The 24576-nt window shown below is 35.5% G+C and overlaps 3 protein-coding genes across 3 annotated transcripts; all 3 read left to right on the top strand.

The window, feature by feature from the left end:
* Nucleotides 1-7213: 7213 nt before the first annotated feature.
* LOC130988645 (protein trichome birefringence-like 19) lies at nucleotides 7214-11066 on the top strand. Its single transcript, XM_057912540.1, has 3 exons — nucleotides 7214-7876; nucleotides 8378-8830; nucleotides 10124-11066. The coding sequence occupies exons 1-3, from the start codon at nucleotides 7535-7537 to the stop codon at nucleotides 10889-10891; spliced, it is 1563 nt and encodes a 520-aa protein (XP_057768523.1). The 5' UTR covers nucleotides 7214-7534; the 3' UTR covers nucleotides 10892-11066.
* Nucleotides 11067-14232: 3166 nt separating this feature from the next.
* On the top strand, nucleotides 14233-21614 carry LOC130988644 (protein trichome birefringence-like 19). Its single transcript, XM_057912539.1, has 2 exons — nucleotides 14233-14977; nucleotides 20646-21614. The coding sequence occupies exons 1-2, from the start codon at nucleotides 14510-14512 to the stop codon at nucleotides 21432-21434; spliced, it is 1257 nt and encodes a 418-aa protein (XP_057768522.1). The 5' UTR covers nucleotides 14233-14509; the 3' UTR covers nucleotides 21435-21614.
* Nucleotides 21615-22421: 807 nt separating this feature from the next.
* Nucleotides 22422-23641, top strand: LOC130990486 (uncharacterized). The gene is made up of 2 exons (XM_057914715.1): nucleotides 22422-22643; nucleotides 22736-23641. Exons 1-2 carry the CDS (start codon nucleotides 22422-22424, stop codon nucleotides 23639-23641), a joined length of 1128 nt encoding a protein of 375 aa, XP_057770698.1.
* Nucleotides 23642-24576: the final 935 nt, after the last annotated feature.

Below are 24576 nucleotides of genomic sequence, written 5' to 3'. Positions count from 1 at the left end.
AGTGCCAAAATGACCATTTTACTTGGTTTTATTTTGGATTTCCGTTGGCACTTATGGCACTAATAGTGCCATAAGTGACATACGTGCAGCACAAATACAGACACAACAACATCATTTAAACCCTAAATGGATAATCTAAACCCTAAATGGAACATCTAAACCCCAAATGGATAATCTAAACCCTAAATGGAATATCTAAACCCTAGGGGGAAGTGTGCACTTATGGCACTTATGGCACTAATAGTGCCATAAGTGCCATACGTGCAGCACAGATCAGATCAGATCAGATCTGTCGATGGCTGAAATCGAAGGAGGCGGAGATCAGATCTGCCGATGGAGGAGGCGGCGCCGCAACGATCAGATCAGATCCACCGCCTAGTCTCTTCGTCGGCGCCTGCGAGAGAAAGATAGAGGCGGAGAGGACAATCAGAGAGAGGTTGCAGATACGTCGATCGCGGTGAGATAGAGGAGGAGAAGAGGATAATCGTCTCTCTAATCTCTTCGTCGGCGCCCGCGAGAGCGAGATACAGGTGGAGAGGAGAATTGGCCGGATGAAAGTTCACGTCGCAGGCGAGATAAAGAGAGAGGATGAAAGCTGAATCATGTGTATGTGCTGCTGCATGGGTTAATCCCTAAATCTGGATCCGGGTCAAAGGAAGTTGTTGGATCTATTGGATTAAAGGGTAGATTAGGTAGAGCACATAAAAGATGGCCAAATATTGATATTTCAAATTTTGTGGACAAAATTTAAGTTTCAATCACCAATAGGCCCATCCGGCCCTATTGTTTCTATATATATATATATATATGTTCATCAATTTATAATGACAGTGAATTAATGGTATGGTTGTGTCACATGAGTTGTTTTGTGTATAATTTTCAAATAATTAAGAAATTAATCTCTAATCACATGACATATATTATGCAGCACTGCTGCATTTTGAAATATATAAAAGATGATGCCATATATATATGCATGCGTTTAATTTCATATCACTCTTTTGATTGCTAGTATCTTGGAAACCATATACTAGTTTGCATTTTAACTTGAGAGTCATATCATCAGTTGGGGATTCAGGATTCTTATCTGAGACCGTCTCTTGTTCGCATATTCATAATCGAATATAGTCAAACACCAATAAAATTGTCAGCATTATATATAAATATATTTACATATATATAGGATTATGTTCTAATATGATTGCTATTTTTCGTGAGAAATAAGAAAAATGAATAAATCAATATATAGTGTTGAATAAACAGTATATACATAGTGTTAAATAGCAATATTAAAAAAATTAATAAAATTTTCACTCCCTCAAAGATTCGAATCCAGCTAAAAAATTTCCCCCTCCAAGTAAATATCAGTCATATTATACATTAAATTCAACAACTACAAATCAATCTAAGATCTCACCATATAATGAGCCATCTTCTTTTTGCGGATGACTGCATTATTTTTGGAAGGGGAAATGAAGTGGAGATTGAGACTGTGAAGAGGGTCATTCGCGACTATGAAGGTGTGTCGGGTCAGCTTGTGAATCTAGAGAAATCCTCTATTTCGTTTAGTGGTGGTGTGGATGAGATACGGCAGGTGATGTTGGCGAATCTGTTGGGTGTGCAAAGAGCGGGTCAAAGCTCTTCTTACCTTGGAATTCCTAGTGTGGTTGGTCGATCAAAAACAGAAATCTTTCAAATGTTGGTGGATCGGACTCGGAAAAAAGCAAAAGATTGGAAACGGAGGCTTCTCTCAGGAGCTGGTAAAACAGTGCTCATCAAATCTGTTCTCCAGTCCATTCCTACATATTTGATGAGTTGTTTTGCTATCCCGGACCAAATCTGCCAACGGTTAAATAGTGTGGCTGCGAGTTTCTTCTGGGGCCAGAAAAAGGAGGAGCGTCGCATTCACTGGAAGAGTTGGAAAAAGCTATGTACTTCAAAACATAATGGTGGTTTAGGCTTTCGGGATATCTCCCTTTTTAATCAAGCCATGTTAGCCAAACAAGCGTGGCGACTTCTGGTAAATGATACTTCTCTCCTTGCCCGATCTTTGAAAGCGAGATACTTTCCAAGAAATGACCTGCTTTTGGCTAGTAACGCTCACAACCCATCCTTTGCATGGAAAAGCTTACTAGTAGGCCGTGATTTACTTGCGAGAGGTATTGCTTGGAGACTTGGAAATGGGGCTCGTATCCGTATTGGTGTGGATCAGTGGATTCCTGATGGGAAAGGGTCTTATTCTGTTGCAAAAGTGGAGCATAGACATGCCTTGTTGAAGGCGGAAGATTTCTTTGATGATGATCAGAATCAGTGGAACACCGATTCTCTTACTGATGTGTTGTCTCCCTCTGATCGATGGACTATTCAGGCACAGCTCAAAATTAATCCTCATGTTCTTGATAGACCGTTCTGGCCTCGAGGGAAGTCTAATATGTACACCGTTAAATCCGGCTATAACCTTGCTATGGAGATCGTGGCTCAGGCTGAAGCGTCGACTTCTAATCCTCTTTCCCCCATTTCGACTTGGATATGGGGCCTTGATGTGATCCCTAAGGTGAAACTGTTCATGTGGCGATGCTTCGTCAACGCAATTCCAACGACGGAGGCTCTTTCTAAGAAAGGTATTGAGGTTGATATTATGTGTCGTAGATGTGGAATTGGTGTGGAATCGACGGAGCATGCTTTGCGGGACTGTGAATGGACTAGATCACTGTGGGCCATGTCTCCGCTTCGGCTTCGTCCTCTTGATCAGGAAGCTCCATGTTCTATAGTGGAATGGTTCGACAAAATCAGATGCAACCCCCAAAGGGAGGTCCATAGCCTGTTTGCCGCACTTGCATGGTCCTGTTGGTATGCTCGGAACTTACTGGTTTTCCAACATCAGGAGCTCTCGCACTTGGACTGTCTTGCTGTCGCAAATAGAGCTATCTGGGTGGCCCCGAATCGCTTTGATGGTACGAGGCAGCGGGCTGCACATCTCGACTGCAATAGCGAGTTTGATGCTAAGATTTCCACGGATGTAGCGGTGGATGTTGGGAAGGGGATCGGCATTGGTGCGGTGTTGACGTTAGGGAATGGTAACGTGGAGGGGTGCAGATATGGTTATAAACGTGGTGCTTATACGGTGGTTGAAGGAGAAGCGTTGGCCATGATCGAAGGGATGAAGCTTTGCCAAGAAAGAGGGGTGAATAATATTATTGTTGAAACTGATAGCCAACAGTTATATTGGAAGGTGGTCAGACAAGAAGATGATCTCTCCTATCTTGGTGATTCTTTAAGGGTGATTCATGAGATGAGTCGTTCGTTCCGTCGAGTTTCGTACAGTTGGACTCCAAGAGAGGGTAATTCAGTGGCGGATAGAGTTGCTTCCTTTGCTCTTAATTCCTTTTCTCCCATGCTTTCTGCTGTTAGTTTGCCTCTTGCTGTTAGTTTGCCTCTTGCTGTGAACTCGATTGGTTTGAGTTAATGAAGTTGTTTCTATTTGGTTCTCAAAAAAAAAAAAAAAAAAAAAGATCTCACCATATATGAGTGATCTTATTTGAACCATTCCCTAGGCTGAAAACCATCCTTAGACTATAAAATATGAATAAATTTACACCATTGGTATACTCATAATCTAACGACTGAGATTTAATCTTTGAAAAATTTATGTAAATGTCTGATTTTTATATAGAACACATATGAATTCGTTGTATAAATGTATGAATTTTGAAAATTAAATTTATTGCTACCTATGAAATTCGAACTCATGAGCATGAATTCATCCAATAACGAGATGAATCAATCGCAAATATTGATGATCTAAAGCTGAAAAAATAGTTCATATTTTTATTTGTATCCCTCCGTGTATTTTGCCTTTAAAAGCTTTGGAAGATATTTGCTACGTGTCGCGTGCTTAATGCGCCACGTAAACAAAATATGGTTCCAAATTTGGATCTATATATATACTACCATAAGAGTGGATATTACAAGATTTCAGCCCTATATCAAACTCCATATATTAAAATATGTTGATCCCTACAATAAAATTAATACTAATAGTTTAAATTTTAAAAAGAATGAAAGTTAACGAAACAATTATTAACTACCAAGATCAATAATAATAATAATAATAATAATAATAATAATAATAATAATAATAATAATAATAATAATAATAATAATAATAATAAGTAGTCAAGCTACTTTGACTCTTAAGTCAAGCTATTTTGACTGTTCTTTCACCAATTTTGACCACTCCAATAACTACTTAACTTTAATTGATTTTATTTGTTTGACTCAAGCACATCGGATGTTGCTGATTTCCCATTAAATATGAATAGATCTGGCGCGTTTTATCGTTTTATTTTCGAATGTATCTGAATTGTTTCACTGATACTAATAATTAATACTCCTCCCCTCCCACGAACCTTGAATCATTTTCATATGTAATAAAAATTAGAGAAAAAATAAGAGGTTCTAATTAAACTTATCTTAATTAATTGTATATTTTTTTACTTTATCACTTTTTTATTTTATTATCTACACACTTACCTAATCATTTTTCTAGTTTATTACATACATATTTAAAACACTAATCTTCAACTCTTTAATTTTCGTGCCGAAAAGAAGCGAAAAGAAGTGGCTCTAGATTCGTGGGACGGATGGAGTATTAGATTTCACATAGAATATTAAAGACCCTAAAAGATTGAATCATATATATGGTCACGACAGGCTACAGACAATATTAAAGATTATTAATCCACGGAAGGTTTTTGATAATCTTATACGATCTTAAAGACCCCCCAAAAATCGAATCATATTTGTGACGATACAAGCTAGAGACAATATATATTTAAAATATTATTAATCCACGGAAGGTTTTGATAATCATGTTGTAATTAATATATTAATACATTACGTATCCATATATGTAAGTATTTATTGGCGTGGGAAGCATGAAGAAGATTCTTGAAGCCCGAAATAGTAATGGAGGGTATAATAATAAAATAATAAGTGTAACAAAAAGAGGATAGCAATGAGTCATTTGATGGACGCGTGGAGAATGACGCGGTACGACGGCACACAATTACTGGTTAAATATGAGTAATCAAATGGCATAATGCTATATATAGGTAGTGAGGTTAGCATGATTACAATTAAATATGTTGATGAGAGGTCAGTAATCAAAGAGTTCAAGATGTTTTGGATGCTAACATCCTATTCCTATAGTACTTGACAAAAGTGGTCAAATTTGGTGGCTGCTAAATGATACTGCATCCGTTCATCAATTTTTAATTAATTTTATCATTTTGATCGATTATTTATTATTGATTCATTTTATTTTTAATAAATTTTTCATTCACAATAAAATGGAACACTTCACGCACAATATATTTCATTAATTTTTTTTAAATTTGTGTCATTATAAAATAGATCAAAAAATAGTGAACAGGGGAAGTACAATAGTACTTTTCTTTAGAATTATCATCATATTATTTTCACATATACTAATATATTTGGAGAAATCATGTTAGTCTTTTTGTCTCAATTTTTAATATTCAATTGAGAGTGATACAAATTTTAGTAAAGTGGTTGAGTGTATTTTGAGTGAAATAAGGGTCTCATTTTTTTTTATGTAAGTATTAAAATAATTAAAGTTGAGTAATAGTCACACTTACTTTTATTAGAAATATAAATGGATACAAAAATGTGGGACAGAGGGAGTACATGTTAAGTGAGAAATTGGCGATCGAAATGGTGATCATTGATTTTCTTCTTTGGTCCTTCACAATTTTGGTGATTATTATTCACTATTGCGCACGATTTTCTTATTTCGCTCATATCTCCTCTATTTGAACTCTGATTTTGGATTATTTTTCACTCACAAACTCGTATCGAGATTATCTATAACTTTTATTTAGACTATTATTCCTAATCCAACTATAATACTTCTGTAGATTTTGCCGGAGTACGAGCAAATATCATATTCCACAATATAAAGCAATTCAAACACAAAACAATTATTGAACACTCAGTTCTCTACAAAATTGACATTTTAAGAACATTAGAAACCATAGAAAAGTAAGTTTTATCACCTCTCCGATGCCGATTTTTTTTTTCAAGACATAAATAATGAACAATTGATATTTTTTTTGATACAGTTGATATTTATATACACTTATATCTTAACAATAAAACATATTCCTTAAAACACTAATACATTTGTAAATTATGGCTAAAAAGAAATCATATGGTCAAAATTTGGAAAGTTTTTTAATAGTAAGATATCATCAATATTCGAAACCACAAAGATATAATATTAATGTTGGGCAAATGAATATCCATCATCGACCATGGATACATATATATATATATATATTCCTTTTAAAGTTGGATAACATACATTTGCTATGTATTTAGAAATTGAAACATGATATGAAAAACTATATATATAATAAACGGGCGCGCAGCACCGTCGGAAGATCACACAATCATAACGGGCATCAGTAGTCGTGCAACTAATGTCGTGAACCCGACTTCTGAAACCGTCGCAGACGCAAAAATGGCCAACAAAATTCAAAGTGATGACACATTATTTTCTGGAGGATGATTACTTTGTATTATTGATAAAATGCATTTCTTTGATCTCGCCCTTTCAATTGATTAAAATTAAGTAAAACTCGCTCAAATGATTGAAATAATCAATGGCTTTATGATATCCTAAAGTTCCATCCATTGAAGTAAACAATGTATAATCTTACTATTTTTATCTAATTCTAAAAAGTAAACGTCCCCTATATAGTAATTCCAAGTTGATTTGCTCGACGAGGATGATTAACTACTCATAAGCACACCATGAACATCAACTCTCCTCTGCCACGAGCCCACGACCATCACGCTAGAGAGCAACGCCAAAGCAGCCCATTAACGACATATTATATAATATATAAGCATAAAAAATTGTGCATGGAATTTAGATAATTATATGAACAAAATATTATGAAGCACGTAGGATTATGGGTGAATGAGACAATAGGGATCTATATCATGTTACCATGAAAAGTAGATGAATTAATTGAGGCATCATATTGAAATGGCAGCCATAGCTGAATCCCTTCACATATCTCTAATTACCATAATATCTTTCCCCTTGGAAAGCGTTTGACCATCAATACACCAGATTAATAGGAGTCATAAAATCTTATAGATCGATGCTACATTAAACTCGGCGCCTTTCATCTATTATTATGCTATCACACACTCATTGCACACAAATTTGTACGAGAATCAACAATTTACTTAACAACGATACTAAATATGTGAATCCATCTACAGTCATTCTTTTCCTTATAGAAAATTTTAAACCTGCAAAGAAATTTTTTAAACCATTAATGTTTCTTCTACAACCTCACTACACCATTCATCTTCAACCTCTTTTCCTTCAAACCTTTCTCATTTCCTGAAATTCCTTTTTCTTTTCCTCCAAAATATAATAAAATCAATATAGAATTTTTTAACCTGAAATGTTATTACGTTAAAATCTTTGATCGCAATGAAGTTCCAGGCTTCCGAGCTTCCCATTGGGAAGCCTCAACCACGAAGAAAAACATCGAGGCTTGCTCCATTGGTTGCTCTAATCATTCTTTTAACAATCCCTTTATATTACCCTGCATTAAGAGACACGTCGAAAAAGTTGTACGAAACGACGTCGGTTGTGCCGTACGAGGATTTGGAGGATCCAATTAGTCTGACGTCCCATGTTGAAGAACCCCCTCCACCTGAAAACCCTAAAGACCCTTGCTCCGCCGACCCTGCCCACTGCCACCACGACAAAGCTGCCGGGGACACCGCAGTCGACCACCACCTCGCCCCCGTCAGGAAAAAAAATGATAAGGTGCATGCTCTTTCAATTTTTTTTTTCTTTTCCCCTCTATATTTGAAGGCGGGGAAATTATTTATATAATGTTAATTTATTAATCTCATAAAGGCAATTATATCAAGGTACACAAATTTTCATTGAATTCTAATTTGATACACAAACCTAAAAAAATATGTCTTGAAACAGACGAATTTTCAATTATTATGATTTTTCATATGTACAATTATCAATTTTTGATGAATTAGTGTGACCATAACTAGTTAAAATGATAAATTAATACAATCATATAATATTAAACTATATCGTTAGCACATCGATTATTTAAGCCATGTAAATATTTCAGGCATCCACCTTAATTAATGTTATTTTTGAAAGTAATTGACAACTGTGTAAAAAAATTAGAATAATTGAAAATTTGTGTATTTAAATAATTTATTTATATATACTATAATTTATATGTAAAATTATATTTTAAGAGCCTCCTATAAATAAAATGATGTTATTTTTCTTACGAAGGGAAGAAGAAAGAGAATGAGAAAGCCACGAAGTGAAGCGCAAAAAGATTCTGCCCCACAAGGTACCGGGAGGCAGGCGATAAGCAGAAGCGACGATCAGGGTGATAAGGTGAAGGCGATGATGAGTGGGAGGAGTAGCTATCGTGGGGCGATAAGATCGCGAGTTTCCGATGAGGAGCAGTGCGACTTATTTTCCGGCGAATGGGTGGCGAATCCCGACGGCCCATATTACACGAACGACACGTGTAACGCAATCCAGGAGCACCAGAATTGTCTCAAGTTCGGGCGGCCTGATCGCGGGTTCTTGCAGTGGAGGTGGAAGCCCGACGACTGTGAGCTGCCCCTTTTCGAGCCGCACCAATTCCTGCAGCTTCTCAAGGGCAAATCCTTGGCTTTTGTCGGCGATTCTGTGGCCAGGAATCATATGCAGTCTTTGATTTGTCTCTTGTCCAGAGTAAGTATATATATATATCATTTCTAACAATTAATATGAGTTTGTTATATGTTTGATTAAGATTTTAAGAAACATTTGCACTTGCATTTAAACTCATAGTTTCGGGGTTCGGTTAACATAATTTGCTTTTATATATTTTTTACACTATTAAAAATTCGCTTATAGTCTATAATTTTAAACAGTAAACTATATATGTTTAGAAAAATTACAGTATATAAAATGGAACATATAAGAATGCAAGTACAATTGTTATAAAATACAACAAAGAATTATACTATGTTTATGTATTTACGAAATTTGGTTATCATTTCTCACGATTACTTTGATTTTTTTATTAGAATTCTTTTCCACAGTTTCGTTCATTAAGTCATTTTTATAAATTTTAACATGACTTTTCAAACGTTGAAAAAATCATGTAAAATCTCCATCAATTTGCAATTAACCCATGGTTTTAATATGTATAAGCAAAGTTAAAGAGTCTACCAAAGAAGTTTCTTAGTAGTCACTGAAACTAGTACGCCATATCAAGTTTTTAAATGGATCGGGCTTAAATTAAAAAAAAAAATGGATCAGGCCACTTAGGCCTAGATGAGTTTCTTATTGTTCGTGTCTTATTATTAATTTATTATTTTAAAAAAAATTCATATAGGAAACCCTAAAATTTATTATAAAAGAATTAAAATTTAAATTAATTTTAGAATACTTAATCCAAATAATCATTTTCTAACTAAACAATGCAAATTAAACATAGTCTATGAACAACCTACACTAATTCAATATTTGAATAAAAAAGTTATTCCATTTTCTTCCACCTACACAAACTTATATTCAACTCATTATACAATATTTATGCTTTATCAATGACCTAATTCAACTTAACAATTATTAAAAAGAAATGAACTCATCTAATAACGAGATACTCCCTCCGTTTTTTTTAAGTGTCCCATGGAAAAAAAATACATATATCAAGGAAGTTGGAGTATTACTTTTGTGCCCATATTTATTATTTTCAAAGTGTAATAAATTTATTCTCAAATTTTGAAATATGACACTTAAAAAGGGGTAAAGTAGGAACTTTGTCATTTTTTATTCTCAAATTTTAAAATAGGACACTTGAAAAGGAACAATAAATTTATCTTAATAGGACACTTAAAAAAAAACGGAGGGAGTAACACTTGTCATATCACTGTTTGATAATGTGAGTTTTGAGAATAGTTGATCTGCCACTCATTTACACAAGTAATTATTGTTTTTCTAGTTATTCTCAATAAAAATTATGATGTAATTATCCAGGTGGCAAATCCAGTAGACCTGTCGAATCCATTGGACCAAAACAAACGGTACGAATACAGAGAGCACGACTTCAACATATCGATGTTGTGGTCACCTTACTTAGTCAAAACCGAGAAAAGCGACCCCAACGACGATCGCCGCCCTTTCCGCCTCTATCTCGACCAGCCCGACCTCCACTGGTCCTCCCAGATCGCCCTCTTCGACTACGTCGTCATCTCCGCCGGCCACTGGTTCTTCCGCCCCACCTACTTCCACCTCCGCACCCGCCTCGTCGGCTGCCTCTACTGCCCAGAGCCCGACGTCGCCCACCTCACCTCCTTCTTCAGCTACCGCCGTGCCTTCCGCACGACCTTCCGCGCCATAGCCGATGCCGGCTTCGGGGGTGTGACGTTCCTCCGGACGTACGCGCCTTCGCACTTCGAGGGGGCGGCGTGGGACAAGGGCGGCGACTGCGCGCGGACGCGGCCCTACCGGAGGAGCGAGGTGGCGCTCGAGGATTACAGCCTCGAGATGTATCTGATACAGCTGGAGGAGCTGCGGATTGCGCAGAAGGCGGGGAGGAGAAGTCGAGGGAAGTTCAAGCTGTTTGATGCCACGGTGGCGATGCTGCTGCGGCCGGATGGCCACCCCAGTAAATATGGCCATTGGCCCGCGCCCAATCAGACCTTTGCGAATGACTGCGTGCATTGGTGCTTGCCTGGACCCATAGATGCTTGGAATGATTTTTTGCTAGAGTTGTTGAAGAGAGAAATAGGAGAAGATAGATAAGCCAACTCATTCTAATTGTTTTTTTTTTAGCATTAGATATTGTTAGAGTATGGATCATCTATATTGTATTGTCATTATATAGACCGTAATAGAGACTCTGGTACATGAGTTGTTACAAGATATGTCAGATTTGATATTCTTGAGGATAAGCATAAATCTCATATTTGAAGTATAATTGTTGTATGGATATATATACTTCTTATCAATCAGATACCTCACAAATTTATTCACCATACGCTTGGACTCTTATTTCTTGAAGAAGAATTATCAGATTGATAGAACAAGATCATCCAAGCAGAGTCCTCATCAAGCTAGAACTCCTATTTTCATCTACGACTAGGAAATGATTAACTTGGGCTACAAGATAATATTGAAAGCATAAAGTCTATATAAGGAGGCCATATTTCGTTCAAGATGGTTGAGGATTTTTGTTCATAGCAGCTCTCGCAATGTAGTCGAGAATTCTTGTTCTGCTAGGTATCCCCTAATTGGTACCATATGTAGTACGTTTCCTGACATTGTACTTTCTTTATACTTAGCAGAATAGTGTTTGTGAGTTATACACTTGAGCAAACATTGTAAAAGAGTTATATACCTTTATTTATTGTTGGTTCTTATTTCTCAAGGGATTAGGTGCGCCTAGGAAGTTAGTCATTGTCTAGCTTTCAATTATTCACTGTTGGTAAGGTTTTGGGAAGATGTAGAGGCTAAGTAAGATAGAGTCTTATTGTGTAAGTCCTTTGTATATCTTTACTTCAGTTGATAATTTTTCATGGGCGAGGCCCCCCTGACGTAGGTTGTTTAATCGAACTGGTTATCATTCTTGGTATTCGTTTCTGATACAGTATTTGTTACTGTCTTGTTACTTACTAAGTTGCTATATCTGCCCACATACTCATATTGACTGTTACATTACATCTCACCACATATTTTATGGATTAGTCATTCTTTCATATATTTTGTTTGTACTTTGTCTTATGAGTGTTAAAGTGAGTTTCGTTGGCTTTTCAAAACCATATTATAATCAATCATTTACCCATGTTAAACTATGTTTAGTGAAAATATTTTTCTCGTGTTAATGAATTTTTACTGGCATTTACTAATTTAAAATTCCTAGAACTTCCAATGAACTATGAAAAAAATAACGAGCAGCTATTTCCAACATAAATGAAGGAGATCTAGGAGGAGTGAGATGGGCCGATTCTAACCCATTTGGGCCAATTCAAGACTTGCAATCTTCACCTTTAATCCAATAGTAATCATCATTGTGGAGTCTCTTGCACGATCGCATGCAGAAAACACACAAAAAAAAGTGTACAAACACAAAGTTCGTGTTAGAATTGGTTTATACTTTTTTAGTAATGGTTGTTTGTGTTTGAAATTATGAAGTTTCAAACACAAAATTTGTTTTAGTGTTTTTTAAAATTATGAAATTCGACTAATTCTAAAATATTTAATATACATATCAAACTAAAGATTCCGATAAGAATTTTAATTTGATATATTTTATGTAAATGTTTGATTTAAAATGTAAAAGTTATATTTATTTAAAGATTAAAATTTTAAAACATTCTCTCTCCTCTCTCAAATTTTTTTTAATAGATCTATTTTCATTTCTTTTATATTTTTATTTTCATTTTTTAACTTATATCTCTTTTGCCTTTTCATAATACTATCAATTTTTATTATTGTAAATTTTTCTTTATTTTTTATTTTTTCAATATTCAACTCAAATATATTTAGTTAAAATTAATTGTTAATTACGTTTATAAATATGATAATTGAGTTCCTTATCAATTTTATATAAACATAGAATATAAATATATTTTTCGTGCATTGCACGGGTTGAAAATGCTAGTTACTCATAATGGCACATTTTCTATTTTTGTCGGTTTCAATGATAATGACATAGTTTAAAAGTAAAAATAATTAAGGCTCATAACCTTTTTAAGTCTTCGTGTCTAATTTACTTTATACATTTACTTTATACGGTCTTCACCTATTTTACACACCCTTTTCATTAGTGCTCCTCATCTATATAATATATAAAAGATGAATTTTTTTCCCTTCAACGTTTATGAAACAAAAATCTCCGCTCGATCTAAAACGATAAAAGCAATAAACGAGACAAAGGTTTTACGTGGTTCGATCATAAGATCTACGTCCACGGGTCTTCGAAGTTTTCATTATCTTATAAGAGTTACAATTTAAAAGTGTAGTAGCATGAATCATCCTCCCTATTCTAGTGATAAAACCTATATTTATAAGCATATGAATAAAACCTAAGGCCTTTAGGCCCATTAACTTAGATAATTGGGCCTAAGCCCTATTATATTAATTCTTGTCTCTGACTTGAGTCTTCAGCGCTGGGAGCTCAATTACTTCTTGACGGCGCAGGCACTTTGGGAGCTCAATTACCATACGTCATCTGCGCCGACTGTTGATCGAGTCGTTGACTAGTTGTTGCACAGGTAAGCTTCTCGTGTCTACGCAGGTAGGCTTCTTGTTGTCTGCGCAAGTAGACAATAATTCTTCATTCCATCTACGTAGGTGGATTTCTTACTCTTTATCTGAGACATTTGATTAGACCTGCGCTGGGAAGCTCTAATAATAATAATAATAATAATAATAATAATAATAATAATAATAATAATAACAACAACAATTGAGAGATATATTTCAGTATTGTTAAGCACAACGCAGATGGAGGATTTAGTCCTCATCAGCTACCCCCCTAGTCTGGTTGAACTGTGTCTTTCTTCGTGTTCAACTAGTGGTGTATTGTGTAAAGTCAGCGATGTGCTGCTCTCCCGAGTCCGCTAAGCATACATGATTTCTTGCAACTCATGATTTAAGATGAAAAGTTTTTATACCATAACATAATATAGGAAAAGGACTTCACAATAAAGAGACCAAGTATTTTAGCGATGCCTACAGAGAAAGTATTTCAGCGCTGCCATGCAGCCCTGTAACTTGTTAGAGACAAAAATGTTAGTTTTGCAAAACAGTAAAGACAAAATATGCCAACCGTGCAAATTATTAACACAAAGGAATTTTGTGTTCTTCATTTGAACTCACTCTTTATATTTGTGTTCTTCAAGAATTTAAACAAACATAGATTTTCTTTTCTTTTTTCACAATTAAAATTAATAATTTACCTCCAATTCTTTCGTCAAGGCTTCATGGATTTGTTTTGCCTTTTTCTCGAGCTCAAACATGATATAAATCCAATAATTTGCCAAGTCGTCCAAAATCATTTTGATTAATTGCGTCCTCGCGCTTAATTAAGTGCTACTACATTAAAGTCAAAAATATGCCATGTTATTCCAAGTAATTAGTTCAACTTGTTCAATCGCATGCCCTACTAATTATATCACAAAATACAATCCGAAGCTCTAATTAATTATAAGCCGAAAAATTAGAAAAAATTATACAAAATTCCTGCTAATGAAAACTCGTCTACAGCGACCTCCCGATACTATTTTAATTATTTTCCAAAACACAACCAAACCACGCTCTCTCTCTCTCTCTCTCATATATACAAACAAAGCCCGGCCATCTTTCTTGCTCAAGGCATTTCCCAACTACTCATTCCCCCAAAGTTGAAGCTCCAAAAGCATGGAGCTTCACCCCTTCCGAAAAGCCCGTAATCTGAAAAGAAGAACAAAAATCATTTGGATACTAACAGCGGCAGCGATAATAGTCGTGATAGCAATCCGCGTAAACAAGCCTCGCTACTCTTCTCCGCCATCGACGCCTCCCAACAATAATCCTCCCGCACAAGATATCAAGATAATCGACAGCCGCGAGAAATGTGATATCTTCAGCGGCGAATGGATCCGGAACCCGGAGGCCCCGTATTACACGAACAAGACGTGCTGGGCTATCCACGAGCACCAAAACTGCATGAAATATGGACGCCCCGATTCCGAGTTCATGAAGTGGAGGTGGAAGCCCGACGGCTGCGATTTGCCGTTGTTCAACCCCTTCCAGTTCCTCGATATCGTCCGCGGCAAGTCCTTGGCCTTCGTCGGAGATTCTGTTGGGAGGAACCAGATGCAATCCATGATCTGCCTCCTCTCCCGGGTATCGTCGTCTCCTTTCTTATATGCTTATCAAAACTTATCTCCTTCTTACTAATTCTGTGTATACATGTATATCAGTCCGTCTCTCCTATTTGAAATATCTCAAAAAAGAATTATGTGATAAAGATGTAAAGTAAGCGACATTCTTAACCGGACAATCCAAAATAGAAAATGGGACAGAAAAAATAATATTTTTGTATATATATATATATATATATATATATATATATATATATATATATATATATATTACTACTTTTTACGACAATTGCAAAATCATACGAAGATTAATGGTTCAGATTAATTTTTAGTTAATTAACATAGGAAAAAAATTGATCCTCTCCCATGATGGATAGTGTCACTTAATTTTAGAGAGAGGCTCTGTGTAAAACTGTCTCATCAATAGTATCTTAATTTAAAATTATAATTATATTATATAAATGGCTAATTCTGATAAATATTGACTCGACGTATCGTATTTAAGGAGAGCACTAAACAAGTTTTGAGATAAAAGATATATATCGTGTAGATCATAACACATGATTTTGTACATACATGACGTGACCATCAATATGTTTTAGTTAACCTGTAATTTAGCAGTTCAAATTATGTAAAATAAGTAAATCGGGTTAGTTTACCTAAGGCGGACAATCGTGATTTTTTGACCCCATAAAGGTCTCTATCATTTGTTTTTTAGGTAAATTATGGGAAATTATTGGCTTAATTATTAGAAGCCTCAAAATAAATTATTAGAAGTTGCAATCATCCTATAATTAGCCAGCTAAGATCAATTATTTCTGGAAATAAAAGCTGAAAAGACTGTATGGATATATATCCGCTTCTTTTCAGTAGTTTCGTCAATATCTCATAATGATTCTTAATTGTTATATTTAATTATTCCGTAACAGTACTATGATTCCTTTGGCATGTACACAATGGATATTTTTGTTTCAAAATACGAAATTGGACAAAGATAATATGCTTTTTCAGATGGTCTATTATAATAATATAGAGAACTTGATTCAGTAATTAGTTAGTGGCATGTGTAAGGTTATCTCTTTTCGAATTCATTAAAATAAATATTAATAGTAAAGGTAATTATATATACACATCGTATTAAAAAGTTATAATTGCACTTAAATTTTCATTGAGTATTGAATTATACTCCCTCCGTCCCACTAGACTTGGCACACTTGCCTGCCTTTTTTGTTTGTCTCACTAGAATTGGCACTTTCCTAAAATAGTATGTGGTCCCTACTTTCTCTACTCACATAAAATAAGTGAACCCTACCTACTTTACACTTTTAACCCTTTATTCTTAATCTCCGTGCCCAACTCAAAAGTGCCAAGTCTAGTGGGACGGAGGGAGTACAAATTATTGGGCAAGAAGATAATTGATGTGCTCTGTAGTAAGACAATTTGATCATGTACGGCATAATTGAATAATGTTTTCCATTACAACCATAAATTTTTATTTATTCGCAAGCACAATATGAGCAGAAAAAAAAAAAAAAAAACAAACAAACAATTGTGATGTCTTTGCTAGTGTAAATGTTTGGTCATTAATTTTCCGGGAATAGATAAAAATGGATTTAAAAAATAGTTTAGAGGGAATCCAATCTTGGCAACGTGAGCACATCAATGATCTCTAGATCTGCAATGCCAATTGTTTAATAGGGAGTTGAATTTGTCCTTTTTCCAGATTTTGAAGCCGAAATTTTAATTTAATCCAAATTCCAACGCCCCACACCCACATGAACAACTGTAGTGTTATCCTACTTTGGTGTTTTCTTCTCTAGTAGTGTATATACTATATACTATTGTTTCGAAAATGACACACCTGCCCCCACACAATATTGTATAAGGTATATTTGTTTGAATCTCTCTCTCCCTCTCTCTCTCTCTCTCGCATATCAATCTAGAAAATGGTAAGGTATATTTGTTTGAATCTCTCTCTCCCTCTCTCTCTCTCTCGCATATCAATCTAGAAAATAGTAAGGTGATGGCTGGTATGCAGAAATGGAATTAGAAAGGAATAAAATTGATTTTGGAATGGAGTGATAATTGGAATGGAATGGAATGATATACTCCCTCCGTCCCCAAAATAAGTTCCTCTTTGGGGACGGCACGGATTTTAAGGAAAAATGGTAAAGTGTATTGATAGTGGAGAAAAATATGTTATAATTAGTATTGAGTGTGGTGAAAAGGTGAAAAAGTGTTATAATTAGTATTGGGAGTGGTGAAAAAGTGAAAAGTAAGAATAAATAAAGTATTATTAGTGGTGGGGTAGTTGTCCAAAAATGGAAAGAAAGAAAGAGAAATTTATTTGGGGGACGTCCCAAAAAGGAAAAAGAGGAACTTATTTCAGGGACGGTGGGAGTATAAGATTTCTATGGTTGGTATTTACAAAGAATGAATGAATAGGAATAAAATAAAATTAATACAATAATAATAATAATAATAATAATAATAAATTATTATTATTATTATTATTATTATTATTATTATTATTATTATTATTATTAATCATATATCGTTTTACTATTATTATCATTTACTATTTTACTATTAATATTATTTATTATTATTATTAAAATTATTTTATTATTTGTACTAATATTATTTATTATTATTATTATTAATTTATTATATTATATTATTACTAAATTTGTTTTATTATTTTTACAATTATTATTTATTATATTAGTAATATTATTTATTTATTATTCCCTCTATCCGCCAAAAGTGGGGCATTTTAGGTGGGCACGTGATTTAATAAAATTGGTGATGATTTTGATGTAGTGGAGAAAAGGTCTCACCACTTTATGAGATAGGTGGTTGAGATTGAATTTGGAGTGAATTTTTTTGTAAATAAAGAGTGTTTGTAAGGTTAAAAGATTAAAGTGGATGGTGGGACCATTTCCTTAAAAGGAAAGTGGTACACTCTTTGCGGACGCCCGATATAGTAATTGTGCCCCACTTTTGGCGGACGGAGGAAGTATTATTATTAGAAATATTTTACTCCATCCGTCCCGCGTAAAGTGGTGCGTTTCTTTTGGCACGGGATTAAACGAGTTGTAGATTAGTGTTTTAAGTGTGTATGAGAGAGAATGTAATAAAGTGATAAAGTAGGAGAGAAAATGTAATAAAGTGATAAAGTATGGAGAGAGGAATGTAATACGGGAGTGATTAAGGAAAAATAAGGGGTGTCTAATTTTTGCCAAAAAAAGAAATACCCCACTTTCGGTGGGACAGTCCAATAAGGAATACGCACCACTTTCGGTGGGAATAATATTATTATTTATTAATATATTATTACTAAGTTGTTTTATTATTTTTACAATTATTATTTATTATATTAATATATTTTTTTTATTATAAAATTATGTTATTATTTTACTATTATATTATTTATTATTATTATTATATATTAATTTTATTGTATTATATTATTACTAAAGTTGTTTTAATATTGTTACAATTATTATTTATTATATTAATAATATTATTTATTTATTATTATTTTTAAAATTATTTTATTATTTTTACTATTATTTATTTATTATTATATTATTTTATTATTTTTGCAATTATTATTATTATTAATTATTTAATTAAACAAAAAAACTTTTATTATATAGTAATCTCATATCCGTGAGAATACATAATATCATGGGGGAGGGGAGGAATGACTAATCTCATATGCATGGGAATAGGCATCCCATCGGAAATAGTGATTCCCATTACAAAAACAGTACTAACCATAGAATTGAGAATAAATGCAGGAATCACCATTTCATTCTCATTTCATTCCTGCATACCAGTCATGCCCTAAATGTTAATATAAAAAAAAATAGTCACTATAGTCATAAAGAGGAAAGTAAAAGATAGTCATTTAATTCTTACTTAAAAGTACTGATTCATGTGAATTAGACTTAATATATTATTAAAAAGCTTCGTGGTTGTGAATGTATGTAAATTAAAATTAATTCACGGTGAAAAAACTTGATGGTTTAGAATTGTAATCAAAATCGATCAATTTACGCTTAAAAAGGTTTCGTGATTATGAATTGTAAATAAAATTAAATAAGGGGAATTCACTACTAAATAGCGTTTTGAATTATAGGCAAATAAGGTCAATCCTAAGAACAAAAATCTTCGTGGTTGTGAATTATAGCCGAAATAAAATCAATTCATGAATAAAGAATTTTGTGGTTGTGAATTAATTTAATAATAATAAGATACAAATTGCAAAAGTGACTATTTTCAGCTTCCTTTTTATCTTGGTGGCCATCGTGTATCTTTATAATAGTAGTGGATGATTTATTAGTTCACTCAAATAGTTAAATTTTGTTTTAATTAATTTATGAAATTTTAGATTAAAAAAATATTATTCCTTTTGTCCCATTATTTGTGACACATTTCTTTTCGATGCGAAAATTAAGAAGAAAAAATAAATTGATAAAAATGATAGGGTCCATACCTTTCTAAAAGTTAATTGTCTTTTATGGAAATAAGTCAAAAATAATTATACGAACCAAAATGAACAACGTCTATAACTATAAGTAATGGACAGAGGGAGTATCCTAGCTATATCAAGATTTTGTTAAAATATACAATAAATAAGAATATTATAGATATTATCAAATTTTGTGAAAAAAAAAGACTTATTTTTATAATAGTGATATATACATACATGTAATTGTAAAGTGGAACAGTGCATGTGCTTTCGCCGTTTCGCGTGGCTAAATTTTTATCGAATAGATCGAGAGTGTATAAAATCTATATATAGGCCAAAAACTAGGGAATATGCTGAATCACCACATTATTTTGTTCCCGATATTAATTAGTCGTATTCTATATTGCATTCTTTGTTTTATTTTTTATTGTACCTATTAAACTCTTGCATATATGTCCAGTATATCTAACATGTATATGGATATTGATAGCGAAGTAAAGTACACCGTGGAATATTATTTTTGTATATAATATGATGATATATATATGGTTTTCTTTATTTTGTGATTGATTTTCGTCAGCATAAAATTCGTTTCTAATAATTGTTTGAATCACTGTCAAAGTGTAATTTTTTATTTACAAAAACGACGAGTTAAAGAATCCGAATAGTAATGTATTCTAAGTTCAGTTTTCAATTTGTCTGGTTGAAAAGAACCACCTAAATTGCACTGTGATACGTATATATACTTAGATTTGGTTTTATAACTTGTAAATTTGATTAATTTAATACTGGGATGACTCACTAAATCCTGAACTTTGATGAGTTATTATTCTTTATTTTGTACATGAAAGAAATTAAAAACGTGACACCAATAACATAAACTTTACACTTTTTGTGATTTTTACACTATTTTTATAGAAAATTCACAGTTTAGTTACACCGACGATTGAAACCGACCCAAACCAAAGAACTACCACTATTCGATTTGATTCCACTAATCAATTAGCTTTTACTAAGATTCGGCTTTTCCTTTCTTTTCTCACAAAGTTAAGTTTTATTTCTAACTTACATGGAATCAAATCGAGTTACTTACTTGACATAACATAATATTCGATAATACTGATTTATCATTTTGTGATTGTCGGTATAACATAATGTATTTGTAAAGTTGAATAGCGGTAAGCTAAGTCGATGGTTTTGTGACGGTCAGGTGGAGTACCCGATCGACGTCTCCCCGACGGCCGACGAGCACTTCAAGCATTGGAGGTACGTCAACTACAACTTCACAATGTCTTATTTTTGGTCGCCGTTTCTCGTCCGCTCCACCGAGAGGGACGCCGGCGGCCCCACAAACACGGGCCTCTTCAACCTCTTCCTCGACGAGTTCGACGACTCGTGGACCTCTCAAATCCACGGCTTTGACTACCTCATCATCAACGCCGGCCACTGGTTCACCCGCACCGCCGTCTACTACGAGAACCGCCGCGTGGTTGGCTGCCGCTACTGCCAGCTCCCCAACGTCACCGACCTCCCACAGACCTTCGGCTACCGCCGGGCCTTCCGGACGGCGTTCCGGGCCCTCGAGAATTTCACGGGCGTCACGTTCATGCGGACGTTCGCGCCGTCGCACTTCGAGGGCGGGGAGTGGAACGCCGGCGGCGACTGCACGCGGCGGCGGCCGCTGGGGAGCAACGAGACGGTGCTGGACGGGGCGACGCTGGATATGTATATGACCCAATTGGAGGAGTTTCGGGCGGCGGAGGGGAGAGGGAATGAGAGGATGAGATTGATGGACGCGACGCAGATGATGTTGCTGAGGCCCGACGGCCACCCGAGTAGATACGGGCATTGGCCCGAAGAGAAGGTGGTGTTGTATAATGACTGCGTGCATTGGTGCTTGCCCGGCCCGATTGATTCGTGGGCCGATGTTTTGCATCATATGTTGAAGATGGAGGCCCGAAGATGGTATGAGGAGAAGAAAAAGAAGAAGATGCAGTAATCATTTTTTTTTCTTTGGGGGGGCGGGGAATGTCTTCATGAAATTCTTTGGGTGGTTAATTGTTTCTTTCGTTTCCTAGTATATTATGATAAATTTGTAATGTATTGTGTGTCAGTTACATTACATGTAACATGTACTCTCATCTATAATATACAAAAAGGGTTGTGAGACACTTAAAAATACGGATGGTAGAATAGGTTCGATCATCTTTCAGTTATCACTGAAATTGAATCAAAAGTAGTTAATTGATAACCAAAGTTTATCGGTTTGATTTGGCTATCAATATTTGAGTCGTTTAAAATTCGATTAATCGATAATCGGTCGGTTAAACCGAATTGATCTTATTTTAAAAATTAAAACTAGCTAGAACAAATATGATTTATGAAATTTGCTCTGTGCTTCCTACGGTCATATGCCGAATTAGTCCTAATATGAACAATAGAACACCTTTCTCACCCGTGCCTCCCAGCTCCCACTTCCACCCACGGCCACGACGCCTCTTTCAATGACGCGCCTCCAGTCGCACCTCCACTCATGACGCCTCTCCCCACCTCGCCTTCAACCCATCGCACCTCCACCCAACGTCGGCGCTCATCCGCCTTCCTTGCCTCGCCATTCGGCTATAAGGTAAGAACCCCTAGTTATTAACATTTGACATTTCCTTTGTTCCCAAGCTTTGACTTTCTATGTTTCTATATTATTACATCAATTACTAATAAATTTGTTACGATATGATGATGAATCAACCGTAGATCTTGATGATTTAAAGGCTGAAAATTATTCTTATTTTATATCTTAAGAAGTGTACTTATTTTAGCCCATATATATATATATATATATATAGGGGATTAAACCTATGGCTAGAAAACCTGATGTATCCTGGTACATCGTTGCAACATTGTTCAACCGGTTGTTAATAACGGAGTGATTTCTATCAAGATTCCAGAAACAATGTATCAAGATCGCATAAAACAATTCCAACATGCGATGATTGGAAGATTGCTTCTCAGAAAAGGGGAAAAACCTAGGTTGGTTTCGGATCTGAAGAAAGAACTACAGATGTTATGGCAGCCAAAGTCAGATTGGAAGCTTATCCCAATGAGCAAAGGTTTCTATACGATAAAGTTCACCACTGCCGAGGATAAATTTAACGCTAAGCGCAAGAGCTCTTGGAATCTTGTTTCGGGCACGCTCAGGCTTCGAGATTGGGTGAGAAACTTTGATCCGTATAGGAAATCTCCTCGCTTTGCCAAGTTTGGATGCGTATCTATTATTTACCCGTGGAATATTGGACTAAAGAGATTATATCGAGTATTGGCAACTCGGTGGGTGTTCCTATTAAAGTGGATGGAGCTACGGCGGATGGGGATGTTGGACACTTTGCTAGGGTTCTTGTGGAGGTGGATTTAGCTCTTCCTTTACCGGACTCAATTCACGTCGACTGTCCGGATCAGTCCTTCTATGTGGAGGTTGGCTTTGAGCAACTGCCGTACTTTTGCACCAAATGCAAAATCACGGGTCATACTTTGGATAATTGCTTTAAAAGGAAGGTGGAAAGAGGGATAGAGCAACAGAAGAAGCCCATGGAAGGGAATGTGGTGGACGCTGCCAAAGAGAAAAGCAAGGGCGATGAGGAATTACAATTCGGGAAGCCGAAATCTGCTTGGCAACCCAGAACTGATAAGGAAATAGCGAAGCCTTCGGAGAACAGATTCAATGTGTTGAATTCTCAGCATGTTTCCGGGCCGGATCTTTTGGAAGCGATCACTATTCCTGTCAGCGAGAATGAAGTTCAGCAGATAGAGCAGGAACATATTTCTTCGGAACAGACTTCAGATGAAGAGGAGGTGGAAACTATCGAGATGGAGCAGAATCCTAATAGCTTAGGAGAAGAGCAGCAGGCTGCACAGCCGGATAAAGCCATAGAAAGGGAATTGGAGTCCCCGGTTGAAAGAATAGAAGCTGCTGATACTTTGGAAAAAGGACAGACTGATTTAGTCTTGAGTGAGACTAAGGCTCGGAATCGAGAGGAACTGAACATTAAGGTCAATCGAATTGCTAACTTGGTGCAAAATAAGAATGCAGAGGGCTTAAACAAGGATAAGGAGACTTTGCAAACAGCAAAGAAGAGAGGCAGGCCTCTGGGATCAGCTCGAGTTGAACGTAAGCCAGATCAATCCACTGATAACATAAAATGTCGTCTCTGAAGACCACCTCACATGAGAGCTGAACCTAATGCGGAATCAATGGAGATTATAAAGGATCAACTCTACAAAGCTTGGGAAGCCGGAGAAACACCCTGTGATTTCGTGATTACCAATAAGGGATCATCAAGTGCCAAAGTAATGACAAAGGTGGCAGCTAAAACCTGGGCGGAAGAAGTGGAAAGGGAGGAATCCCTAGCCACAAAAAACTAGTCGGTTTTTTATGAATATTCTGGTTTGGAACATCCGCGGCATCACGGATGAATCTAAACTTGTTCTAAGGGAGCACTGTCGCTCCTTTTCTCCTCTTTTGTTGGGTATCATCGAACCCAAGTCTGCTTTTCACAGGACTCCTAGTAGCTTCTAGAAATCGCTCAATTTGATTCCTTGTTTTCAAAATTCTCGTATTAACATGTGTTCTAACATTTAGATTTTTACTCAACCTGATGTTCGTACGAATTTGATTTTTGCTTCTGATCAAGTGGTTATTGTTGACTGTGACTGGCAGAGCAAGAACTTTCGTGTGGCTGTTGTTCATGGCGCTTCTACTTACTTGTTAAGACGTGTACTTTGGATTGACATTCTGAATCATGCTGTGAACAATTTTGTGGTTTTGGGAGATTTTAATGCCGTCAAGGGTGCTCATGAAAGGAGCAGCAACTGTAGGCCCAATATCACTTCTTGTGAGGAATTTGGCGTTTTTATTAATGCGTTGGGATGCATTGAGTCTCTTGTTATTGGTCTGAAATACACTTGGTCGGGGAGACGTTTCATGCCTTCGCACGTGGAATCCAAATTGGACAGAGCCTTTTATTCGGACAATTTCGCTAACCCTTGGCACACGGTCTTTTCGTAGATTCTTCCGAGGAACACTTCGGATCACTCTCCTCTGGTGTTGAGCTGTCAGTCGACTCTTCCTTCCAGCAGGAAGTTTTTCC

This window comes from Salvia miltiorrhiza, chromosome 6 (assembly GCF_028751815.1).
Source record: "Salvia miltiorrhiza cultivar Shanhuang (shh) chromosome 6, IMPLAD_Smil_shh, whole genome shotgun sequence".
Lineage (NCBI taxonomy): Eukaryota > Viridiplantae > Streptophyta > Magnoliopsida > Lamiales > Lamiaceae > Salvia > Salvia miltiorrhiza.
This window is presented reverse-complemented; position numbering and strand designations above follow the sequence as displayed.